The sequence below is a fragment of the Hibiscus syriacus genome, unplaced genomic scaffold, assembly GCF_006381635.1.
Source record: "Hibiscus syriacus cultivar Baekdansim isolate YM2019G1 unplaced genomic scaffold, ASM638163v2 tig00112249_pilon, whole genome shotgun sequence".
Lineage (NCBI taxonomy): Eukaryota > Viridiplantae > Streptophyta > Magnoliopsida > Malvales > Malvaceae > Hibiscus > Hibiscus syriacus.
This window is the reverse complement of record NW_024063281.1, coordinates 1,261,946-1,274,661: the sequence shown is the minus strand read 5'-3', so window position 1 is coordinate 1,274,661 and position 12,716 is coordinate 1,261,946. Positions and strand designations below refer to the sequence as shown.

The following is a 12,716-nucleotide window of genomic DNA, read 5'->3' as shown; positions in this document are numbered from 1 at the left end:
CACATTTAGTACCTAAACTATTAGTTTTATTTTGCTTTAATACCTAAATTTTTATTTATTTCAAAATCATACTTAACGTTTATTTTTTATTTTGTTTTGGTACCCTTAAAAGCTTAATAGAATTGTTGTTCGTGGTACTTTTTTATGGGTAAATTGTATCATTCACCACTCAATTATCTTCTCACTCCTATTTTAGTCACTAAAGTTTAAATTAAATCGCTCCTAATTAAATATTAATAAAATAATAATTGAAAATATCATATCAAAAAAATTATTATTAGAGTGATTAAAACAATAGCAGTTTCATAGTTGAGTAGTTAAATTAAAAATTCTTCAATTTTAATGACCAAAATAGGAGTAAGAAGATAGTTCAGCGATGAATAATGAAATTAACCGTAAAAATACAATGCCATTGAATTTTTAACGGTGGTGTAATGAAATAAAGAATAAAAATTATATACGATTTTGAAAAAAAAAATAAAAATTTACATATTAAAACGAAATAATAGTTTAAGTATTAGACGTGTAATTTACCTTATAAAATAAGATGTACGTATAAAAGAAATTACATAAAGTTGAGGGGTCGCATACTCGAAATATAATTTTTAATTTATGCCGTTTTATATTTATTGAAAATTCTTTTGTAAATGTTATACATTTTGTAGTGCCAAATAATCTTTACTCTTAGTATAATGATAATACACTATATATGTTATTATTGTACTTTTTCATACATCAGATTTTTGGACAACACTTTCGCAATTCAAATTAGGGTAAATTACGTATTTAGTATTTAAATTATTAATTTTGGTCCATTTTAATATCTAAATATTTATTTTTTTCAAAACCATACCTAATGTTTAATCTTCATTTCATTTTAGTACCCTACCGTTAAAAATTTAACACGTTTAGTACCTGAACTATCAATTTTGATCTACCTACAATTTCAATTTTTTCAAAAATTAACGTTAAATTTTGAACAATATACTAAAATGAAACAAAAACTATACTATAGGTATGGTTTTAAAAAAAATTGAAAGTTTAGATATTAAAACATACCAAAACTAATAGTTTAGGCACTAAACGTGTAATTTACTCTTAAAATTATGGAAGAATATTCTGGAACATAAGATCTAAAAAAAAATTCTCTATTTTTCGATAATCATCGACTTCTTGACATGATTTTTGGAGAATCAAAATCAATCGACAACCGATCGTATTTATTAAATCTATCAACTTAAGAGTAACCATTATGACCTTACGTCTAACATCAATACTAAAGATTATTATAAAATTTATTATAAAGTCTTTCGGTCAAGATTGGGAGAAGGATTCAGAACCGATCATTTCTATTAGTTCCTTTTCTCGTTCCTTGTGCAAATTGAGGAATTTAACATGGTATAATTCGTCTAAATCAAAAGAGATAAACAATCAACAATCATTAATTTTCCGTCTAAATCATAAAAGATAAAACCATCAACAATCATCAATTCTCAATCGTCGTCTTATCACGATTATAATTCTTCGTCTAAATTAGAAGAGATAAACCATTAACAATCATCAATTCTCCATCTAAATCATAAGAGATAAACCACCAACAATCATCAATTCTCAATCGTCGTCTTATCACGATTATACATCTTCGTCTAAATCATAAGAGATAAACCATCAACAATCATCAATTCTCCATCTAAATCATAAGAGATAAACCACCAACAATCATCAATTCTCAATCGTCGTCTTATCACGATTAGACATCTTCGTCTAAATCATAAGAGATAAATCATCAACAATCATCAATTCTCCGTCTAAATCATAAGAGATAAACCATCAACAATCATCAATTCTCAATTGAATCTGGTTAGAGCAGATCTTATTTTCGTCGAATTTTTCATTTACAGAACTATCAATTGGCTTCAATGGTTTTTGGAAGCTGGGAAATGAATCAAGTAATGTGTGAGGAAATAATACAGGACAATGTGAAACAAATTTGTACATGGTTTCTTTCTCTCTCCCTTCCTGTTCTTGGTCATGTTTTACCTTTTCTTTACATCGGAATGGTCGGAACTGTAGTTGCAACTCCGTTCCCGCCGGATTCCGTGTCTGTGATCCTCAAAGTCCCGGGTTGATGCTTGCCTTGTGGTTTAGCTTGATGCTGAGACCAGTGTGCATGTGCAGCCAAGACCCTGTCCAAGAGTTCCTGCGGTACCGGCTCCCCTCGTCGCTGCTGCGGGGAGATTTTCGCAGTGTGAACCAATGTTTTCCATTTATCCTGCAGGCGATACCGACGTGTTATTGTCACCGTTCAATACGAAAGGCACCGGCAAGATATACCCACCGCGTAAGACTTGTTACATCGATACATCCCAGAAACCAGATTACTTTCTCGAACTAATAATGCTTGTTGTTCCAGATAGCAACAAATCGAGAAGTGCAATACCTTCAAATCCACGTAAGTTCGATGATCGGCATTCTCGAAAGCTCGCAATTTAATATCGCGCCACCTGCAGAAAACCCTAAGAATTTAGTTTTATAAACTCAACTCAACATCTTTATAAGCATGCATTCTCTTCAAGTATGTGAATATAACAGTAACACACCTTCCAGTACCAAGCTCCTCAACTGCCTGTACCAGTGCTTCTACTTCTAAGACTGAAAACGGCCTCCTAGTTCGACGCTGTGCAAGCTCGGGTTTTCGAGCTTTTGGGCTGGCAGGGATGACGGACAGTGCCTCGACGTTCATTGCTGGAACAGGAACTAGAGCTCTTGACTCCGACAGACATTTATCAGTTGGAACGTCAGTTTGGGAGGAAACCGGTTCGTGATTAGTATCCACAGGATGTGCTGAATTGCTCCGTAAAAGCGGGTCAAATGTGGGATCGGGAATCCCTGTATCTACAACCGGAGTGGCTGGAAATCTGGATACCAGATGCTTGTTACTCAAACTATCAAAGGTAAAGGTAAATCACAGAGTATATAAATGAAATAAAATCACAACATTCTATATTGAAACATCAAAATCACCTTGTTAAAGTTTCGGGGACTTTATCACATGATCTTGGAAGGGGTGGTTCTTCCGAGCACACAGGCGGAGGAACTTTTGTAGGACCAGGCTCCAAAGTGAAACCAAGAGAATCCAGAATATCCTCACAGGAAATACCAGTCTGCGATAGAGTTCGGTTATCATCTCTCAGTTTCTTTCCTTGAAGAAGTACCCCGACACGGATTCCACCGCCAAGTAAGGCAGTCACCGCCTCCAAAACAGTCCTCTGCTCATATTTAAGTAACATCGGTGGTAAAAAGTGTTAGAAACTACACGTTAATTAAATAAAACTATGTTCATTGATGAAAAAATAACACAGCACTTCCATACCTTCAGTGAACCGACTGTTGTACCTTCTGGAACGTCGATATAAAGTTCCGGAATTCTAAACGACTTAATGCTGAATTTCACTGTATGAGAACACAACACGCAAATAAGACATTCCCCAAAACAACAGTAAAAACGTCAACGAATAACACACAACAGTCTGTAAAAAATTATTCGTACCGTGAGAATCCTTGGACCGGTGGGATACTTTGTTACCTGTAATCAAGGGGGGCATACCACATGCTACGGAGAAGAATGAAGTAGTTTAGCAAGACTAATTAAATCTCGATCTTGAAATACGTAAACTATAAAATACGAATAAAGTAAATGAAGAGGGGAAGCACCTCCATGTGACATCGAAGCAAAACTACCCTTGTCTCCATCCACAACCTTCTCTGGTGAATTACAAACACTTTCACTACTTATCACACCATCAGAAGTTACTATCGAGCTACGGTCAAAGAGCTTTCTCCTCTTGTGGGGCATGTCGTATTGATATCTGTCGTAATTATAGTAGGTCTTTCGCTTATGATACACAGGCTTCATTCCTCTGTCTAGGAAAGCACGAAACACGAAATCCATAAAGAAATGTTTATGAAGTTCGAAGTAAGATGTAAACCATGCAATGAACACTACTCACCAGCTTTGCAATGATCAAAATCCTTCAACTTAGGACCAACTTTCCAATACTTGGATGTCAGCAACTTCCTTATCCCTCGATCTCCGATACGCGACGGAGGCCTCGAAGACTTAAATCTATAGCTATGTCTATTAAATCTAGAAAAGTTTTCGTCATCATCTTTACTACCTAGCTTAATATCATTCCTATGTCTTGAAAAAGAAGCAATAGGAATGCGGTCCTTGCGGGACGCTCGTTTAGAATTAACGGGTTCAATTGGATCTTTCTTGGGGCAAGTATTAGCAATACTCGACTTCCCGATGTCCAAACCGTTACCATCTCTCTCTCGCGTAAACCCATTCCCACTTTTACCATCACATAAATCCCCGAGATCAGGGGAGCATGGATCCCTGTCACCATGAAAATTTCCATAGGCTGCATTACCGCTGCGAATTATATTCACATCACCACTTTTTTGCTCCGAGCAAGCAGGTTGTGTCTTAATCAAACCACGATCCGAAATGGCATCATTTCCAGAAGGTTTAAATCCCTTCACATTGTCACTGATTTCGGTAGTCGACTCAGACACTTCACAGCTTCCTTGCTCAACACTTTCTGTTTTCAACGACTTATCATCGTCGGAATGAATTTCCTGTTTAACAACATCTTTACCTATAGAAACACGATGTCCTTCCGAGGTATTGCTGGAAGCCGAACTCTCGCTCTCCTGCAACAACTTCCCGGCTAAAGAAGCTAACAATTCGAATGCACAAATCTGACTGTCGTCGACGTCCTGCCTACTCCGATACCTCCTCTGCAACCAACACAACAATCATCGACGTATTCATCAAGTTTGATCAAAATTCAACATGATCAAACCTAACAAATGACCGGAAAATAACTAAACATACCCGATTCGATCGAGGGGCACGGGGCACGATAGAGACATCGAAGGTATCAAATCCATAATCTAATCTCTTCTTAAACACCATATCTCAGGCTAACAGTCGTTTATAGCTACGAATTCACTGCATATAAACAAATCAAACAATATATCAGAATAATTTCAAAGATAAAACCAAAACAAAACCTTATAATTAGAAAATAAACCCAGAAAATTACAGATCCAAAATCCCAAAATACTAGATCAAGAGAAGAAGAAGAATATAGTTGCGTTACTTCGATCAAAAAGATAATTACATTTCCACAGTGAAATTTAAATTTGATTGGAAATCTCGAAGTCAAACAAGAATCTAAACCATTAAACAAAAGAGGGTTCGAATTTATTCTTCTTTTTTTCTTCATTTCCTTAAATAAAAAGTATAAACTAAAATCAAAATCCCATAAACCTCCAAATTCACCAGAAATTCTAAAATTTTCCGTCAAAATTTCCGAAACAAAATGAGAAAAGAAAAACCCAGATCAGATCTCGATATAAACCACAGCTATAATCGAAATTCACTTGTTCAAAAATCATTACGCCTCGTAATTCAGCACAATTCAACACACAAAAAAGAACATAAAAAAATGAAAAGAAATCCAACAATTCAAGTACAAAAACAGCCAGAAATTCATGATGCAATAAGCAAACAACTCACCTTTTAAGCTGAAACGATCTTCAGAATCTTAAAAACAAAATATATATTCAAATGTACAGAAAACAACTGAAGAAATGAAGATTCTGCTGAGAAAATTCCTTGAGGAACAATGATCGGAGAAATCAAACAAATCCAACTGAAATTCAAATAAAATTCAATGATAAAAAGGATCAAATTTTCCTTCTTTTTTCAAGTTTACTTTTTCTTGTGGAAGAACAAATATTTATACAAAAACAGAGAAATCACCATGAAATAAACTCTACATATAAAAGTTCAATAAAGAGAGAGAGAGAGAGCTTAAACCCCGAAATATGATAACTATGGGTAAAGTACATTGTATGACATCAAACTATTATTAAATAATTATTTGGAGTCCCTAAACTTTCAAAAATGCTAAATAATTATAAAAAAAATTAAACTATTAAAAAGTGATCACTAAAACATTCTAATAAATATAAAATTTTGATAAATTTAATGATTAATTACGTAAACTTTAGACACAATTTAATGATAATTTTATATATTTCTATAAATTAAACGACTGTTTGATAATAGTTTGATAAAAGTAATGACAATTGTGTAATTTTTAAAAGTGTAATGATCAAAATGGTCATTTGAGCATAGTTTAGTGACTTTTCGTATACTTTATCCGATAATTATTGACCACAAAACCGGACTGGCCAGTGGATTCGAGGGGTTTACCGGTAATAGAAGGTAATTAAATCATCTCGCTTTGAGTTGTCCTTAACCCCTTCTATGTTTCTAAAAAGAACAAATAAGAGATGCCACGTGGAAGTAAACTGTGATTCTTAGATTTATTTTTTATTTTATCAATATTTATTGGGATAAGAAAAAATATTATTTTTTATTGGTATTTGTTTTGGAGCAGGTGTTTTCATTTTTTGTTTTATGTACTCGCTTCTCATTGGTTGTTTTTAGGTATAGGTATGGGACCGAACCCGACAGGTTTTGATCCGATTAGGTTAGGATGTGTCTTTTAAAGGTGATGTTCAGATCGTATCAGATTCGATTTTAGGGTAAAAAATATCCGACCCGACCTGACCCGAAAAATATAATTTTAACTTATATATTTAGAAATAATTATAATAATACTACTCTATATAATTTTTTTTCAATTAAATCACTATTTTTATTGAAAAATAATAATATTTTTTATTATTTCAGGTCGGATCGTATCATGTTCGAATTTTATCTCAAAAAATCGAGTCAGGTGGAAGATATATATTTTTCGAGTCTGATCGGGTTGACCAAAACCCGACCCATGCTCATCCTTAGTTGTTTTAGCCTCATTAACTTTTTTTTTTTAGTTTTAACACAAATTTTCTTGTCTTTAACTATAATAAATCAAAATACATAAACGGTCTCTGAATATAAGGTGTTACTTTGTTTAATCATCTAACTATTAAAAGTTACAAAATAATTTCATAACTATAGGACGTTGCTTTGTTGATTCCTCCGACTATCAAAAGTTATAAAATGGTCATCCGACTATTCATATGTTCCAAACTTTTCATTTTTCGTTAAAAATTATTGACCGTCAGAGATAGACATTAACCTGTTAACTAGGATATGATAAAATCTATGTTTACATTATATCGTCGAGTTAATACTTAAAATATTTTGCTGACAAGCTAATGGTTGAAAACAACGACAGTGTGAGTAGAAAATTTATTTGGTTACTTATTCATAAGATTAGACAACTTTATTATTTGTGATGAAACTATTAAAAGAGTATTTCAAATTAATTTAATATTTAAAAGGTGTGACACATGTTTAAATACTTTAATATCCCATGTACTTTATTTATAAATGGTACTTTAACTATAGGGCTCTATTTTATAAAATAGTCATCGACTATTTATATATTATAAACTTGGTATTTTTTGTTAAAAATTAGCGATCATATAAGTTGAACATTAAATTGTTGACTCAGATATTTCAATAATGTCTATTGGTACTTTATTTATAAATGGTACTTTACCCTATTTTTTAACATATTTTCTAGATATCTAATTCACAATGTAAATGTGTTTGAGATAATATAAATTTGATTCGATTTTGAGAATTTTTTTCATACACAAGTCTAGCTCACAAACTTATGGCAACGAAGTTGCCATAAGTTACTAAACAAACTCACTCGAGTTTGGTTCAATAATTGTTGAAACTGTTTTTAGGTTAAAAATAATAACTCCCTTGAAAATCATGTACGTTTTGAAAAAATAGAATCATCGTCGATCGTTTCATGATCAAATACTCATAAAATCATTCTTTTAAAATATTTAAAGGTTCTCTTTAAAAAAAAGATAATTTTAGAAGTGTCCGTTTAAAATCGGATAAAAAATTGAGTTTAGAAGTCGATTATACGTGTCGCACCCCATCGCACCCAAAGAAACGATACCTTTAAAAACTATATGTGTTCTCACTTTTTAAAATAAACACAAAAATGTGTTAGTAGTAATAATAATACGTTATTAAAAATAACAAATAAATTATTAACATGTTGGACTGGATTGAAAAATAATAAATAAAATGGAAAACTGATAAAATCATGTGAAAATGATTAAATTGCATTAATAAAAACAGTTGAAGGACCAAAATGTAAATATCCCCTTAAGATTAAAATTATGTGGATCTAGATTAGATGTGTGGACCGATTTAAGGGGCTGTTTGTTTACTTCATAATGATTAAGCGCTGAATGATTCAATGGCCTGAATGATTCAGATGCTCTGTATGAATTAGCTTTGAATGTGACATGTTGTTTGATAATGGCTCTGAATCATTTAAAATGTACTTTGATGCTGAATCATTCAACACTGTTTTGCTGAATCATTCAACACAGTCTTCATTCAGAGGTTAGAAACAAACACGTTGAATGCTGAATGATTTCATTCGGAGCCAAACAAACAGCCCCTAAGTCAATTTCCCTAAATAGCATCGTTGTTAGAGTCGAAATAGTCCTCCCAAAATGATGTCATTTTGGGTCCATAAATTCTCCAAAATTTCTTCATTCTTAAATTTTCTTCTCATCATTTCCTCACCTCTTTTCTTTTTTTAGGGTTCTCCAAAAATCCTTAGATTTGTGTAAATCATGTTAGAATGATCGGTCGAACTTGTGATGCAACATAAAAAAATAATATTATGATCTCTTCGAAAGATCTATGTACGAGTGACGAAAGCGAGAAGAGAGGATAGAAATATACCTTATTTTTTCTGAGAAAATGTATGACGAATTGGTATAGATTTGATCACCTTTTTCGTGATGTCAATCAAGTCACGATGAATTATCGTGACTTGAGCAACAAATTTTGTTCACTCATAAGTTAAGGTTTTTAGATAGTGATATATTCCCTCACACCAAACGAAGTGACCAAAATAAAATACACATAATAGTTTGATGATTAATATGTAGTTTATCTATTTTAAAATTATCAAGATTTAACCTACTAATTTACTAAACCAAAATGCCTTATGGATTTTTTTTTTGAAAAATGACTTATGGATTTCTTCTATATGTAATTATAAGTATGTTAATTTATGGGTAAAAAGAAAATAATATTATTAGCAAATACAAACATTTTTAGTCTATCAAATAAATGCACTTAACCAATAGGGTTAGTTTAAGTGGTAAACAATTTGATATCGTTTAAGTAAGGTCTCAGGTTCGAGTCCTTGTATATGTAGAAAACCTAGGGATGGGAATGGGTCAGATTTTTGGTCCACCCGACCCGAAATAATAAAAATAGTGACTTAATTGGAAAAAAATATAGAGAGAGGGGTATTGTAATTATTCCTAAATATATAAAGTAAAATTATATTTTTTTGGGTTGGGTTGAGTATTTTCACCAAAAACCCAACCTGAACATCACATTTTAAAAAATCCGACCCGAAACTATATTAATTACATAGTCTTATGGAGATAAAATATTATGAATTAATTAGATATCAATTCGATGAAAATAATTATTAATAAAAACGAATTAACTTACTTTAGTGGTTACATGAATTGTTGTTGTTTCTAGAGGTCACTGTTCGAGCACTAGCGGCTGTAGTAGAGTGATTGAGCGATCAATATCAAATGGTTAAAAATACTTAGAACAATCAATTTGTTACTATGATATTTTCGTATCAATATTTAAAATATTTGTTATTGTTTGAGATTTTAATTTAGGGATTAAGGTTAGAGTTTGGGGTTTAGGGCGTAGAGTATAAGGGTATTAAAGTAAACAACTTTAAATTGATGCAAAATATCATAAGGACGAAAATGATAAAATGGGTCTGTTACAGAGACAAAATGACCCTTAGACCTTTATTTTACGTAGCATAAAAATATTCAATCTAAGAAAAATCTAAAAGAAATGTTAATCTTACAAATAAATTTTATCAAATAGTGATATTTGAGTAAAAAACTTAAAATATTGATTATTATTCAATAGAATTATTGATTATTTTATATTTTTTTGAATAATTTGGGATAAATACGTGTTTGATTAAAGATAACTCTCATTTGACGTTAAACGATCACACTCCTAATAGAATAGTGGTCGAGCTTAAACCTCAAGAAAAAACAACAATTCTTTATCACCGAAATCATTTGATTCATGTCGATTATTTTAATTAAACCGTTTAACTTTATGAGATTGTAATCATGAGTATAGGCAATATAATCTTTAAATTTCATACTTTTTCTTCATGCATGTGATGGTATGGGGAGGGGAGGCAAGGCTTTTAAGTATCCATAGGTGGTGAAAAGGGGAATCTTTTGAAATAAAATAATAATTATATTATTAATTTTTAATCCCAACAATAATTGCTTAGAAGATAGGGAATCTAATGTGGATAAGACATGTCCAAGAACCATAGGCATAGATCATAGATGTTTTAGGTATGCTCCAATACTTATATTTTTAGATCTTAATTTTAATGTAATTGAGATCTATTTATTTATTATAGTTGTATATTTACATGTGTATGATATTGATGATTTTGATTCTTATTATATAAATATATCTAAGTTTAATATATATTAACTTTTATTGTAAATTAAATTTATTGAGCAATCTTAATGGTAAATTGGAGTGCTAATATGTATCAAGTATTTGAATTTTTTAAATGAATTAGTCCTGAATTAATATATAACTAAGAATGGTCATGGGTTGGGTCGACCTAACACAAATTTGACTCTAGTATAACACTCCTCTATCTATCATCCCATCCAATATGATTTGAATTCAAAGAAGCTTCATTCAACCTAAAACTTAACCCGATTTTTAAGGTAAAAACCCACATCCGACTCTATTCGACTTAACTTGATACATATATATATATATATATATATATATATATATATATATATATATATATATATATATATATATAATTCTCATTTTGTCAGGTAAAATAAGGGTCTAATTGAAAAATGTAGATAGATGAGTATTATAATAATTATTCTTAAAATGTACTAAGGTCAGTTATATTATTATTATCGAGTCAAATAGGATATTTTTCACCCTAAGTTCAAATCTGACTCAAACTCAATTCTTTTAAATATGACTATAAGATAGGGTTAAAACCTAGAAGATATAGGTTAAATGCCCATCTCGATTTTAAATTTTATAACATATAAGCTTGAATAATTTAAAAAAAAACTAGGCTTAATTATAATAATATATTGTGTTGCACCACATCATACATCTAAACATATACAAAGTTGGAAATACTTTTTTTATTTATTTAAAAAAGATAATAATTTATTAATTTTTATTAAAAGAAAAAAAGTGAATAATAAATAAATCTTTAATGCATGCGATTATTCCATAGAAACCCACGTGACATTTCCAAGTAACAAGAGGGGAATCCTCGTGATTTGTGAATCCAGCATGTCTTTGTGAACTAAGCCAGCTAATATGTCTCAAGTGATAAAAAGAAGTAAAATATTCACCCAAGAAAGAGACAAACATTAATTCTACTTTATATATATATATATATATATATATATATATATATATATATAAAGGCTTATGGGTAAAGATATCTATGAACTTTGCTTGGAGGAGAAGTGTTTTGGCCATTTTCACTTAGCATTTACCTTAGCTTATAGATCAAGATTCAATAATAAGTTTAAAATAATACAAATTTATTAGATATTTATTCTAAAAAAATTAGAGGGACCAAAAGTCTAATTCTATTCAAGTTTAATCTTTCATTTAAAATTCAACCTAATTTAATCTTAAACATAATCAGATCTGTGTGATTGTCGAGACTAAAGATTTTCGATACAAAAGAAGAAGATAAGAAATTGTGGACCTAAAAAGAAAAGACAAAAAGGCATCAGAGGTCTATTTACTTTTGAAAAAGAACAATATGCCTCTCGTATTATTTTTCACTTAATATAACCCTCCAACTTAGAAAATAAACCTAATATGACCATTCGACCAACGTTTTTCATCATTGACTGTTACAATGCTGATGTGATAGTTCACAATGTTGATATGACAGTCCAATGTGGTAGATTAATGTAGTTGATGACATGAAAGATTGACTAAATTGGTAACTCAAATATGACAGATGAACTACCATCTCAACACCGTGAATTGACATGTCAATATTGTAACAACTAACGACAAAAAACGTTGGTCAAAGGACCATATTGAGTTTGTTTTCTGAGGATCACTTTGAGAGAAAAAATAATACGAGGATCGTATTGGTTTTATTTTAAAGATACAGGGACCATTGATGCCTTTTTGCCAAAATAAAAAGATAGAAACCAGGGAGGAAGGGAGTAATGAGTAGGGAACAAGATTTGGGGTAAAAAGTTTATGGGACTTGCACATGGCAATGCCAATGGCATTGGGGTTGGCATTGTAGCTGTGTAAGGCTGTAAATAACATGCATTTTGCTGGGACTTTAGCCCTATGGGGTTGGTCGGTTTCTTCTATCTACGTAACAAATACGATCAATACCATATAATATACATTTAATACGTATATTTTATTCCTACTTTAAGAAGAAATATAGACAATTATAATCAATACAGATCCGAATCACTATTGACAGAATAAATCGTTACAAGGTAACGGAATAATTCAAGACCAAATCTACGTATGATCA

At 31.2% G+C, this 12,716-nt stretch overlaps 1 protein-coding gene across 1 annotated transcript; it reads right to left on the bottom strand.

The window, feature by feature from the left end:
- Positions 1-2,012: 2,012 nt before the first annotated feature.
- Positions 2,013-5,008, bottom strand: LOC120176444 (telomere repeat-binding protein 3-like). Its single transcript, XM_039182875.1, has 9 exons — positions 4,901-5,008; positions 4,011-4,803; positions 3,715-3,924; positions 3,551-3,613; positions 3,374-3,453; positions 3,025-3,269; positions 2,601-2,918; positions 2,441-2,504; positions 2,013-2,272 (listed from the first exon to the last, which is right to left on the bottom strand). Exons 1-9 carry the CDS (start codon positions 4,979-4,981, stop codon positions 2,048-2,050), a joined length of 2,079 nt encoding a protein of 692 aa, XP_039038806.1. The 5' UTR covers positions 4,982-5,008; the 3' UTR covers positions 2,013-2,047.
- Positions 5,009-12,716: the final 7,708 nt, after the last annotated feature.

Bases quoted from the DNA above. Each gene is read 5' to 3' on its own strand.
- LOC120176444 (XM_039182875.1), bottom strand. From the start codon at position 4,981: ATGGTGTTTAAGAAGAGATTAGATTATGGATTTGATACCTTCGATGTC. The intron at 3,454-3,550 runs GTACGAATAATT...GTTCTCATACAG, and splicing joins CCGGTCCAAGGATTCTCACG to TGAAATTCAGCATTAAGTCG. The intron at 2,273-2,440 runs GTATTGCACTTC...TATCGCCTGCAG, and splicing joins GAACTTACGTGGATTTGAAG to GATAAATGGAAAACATTGGT.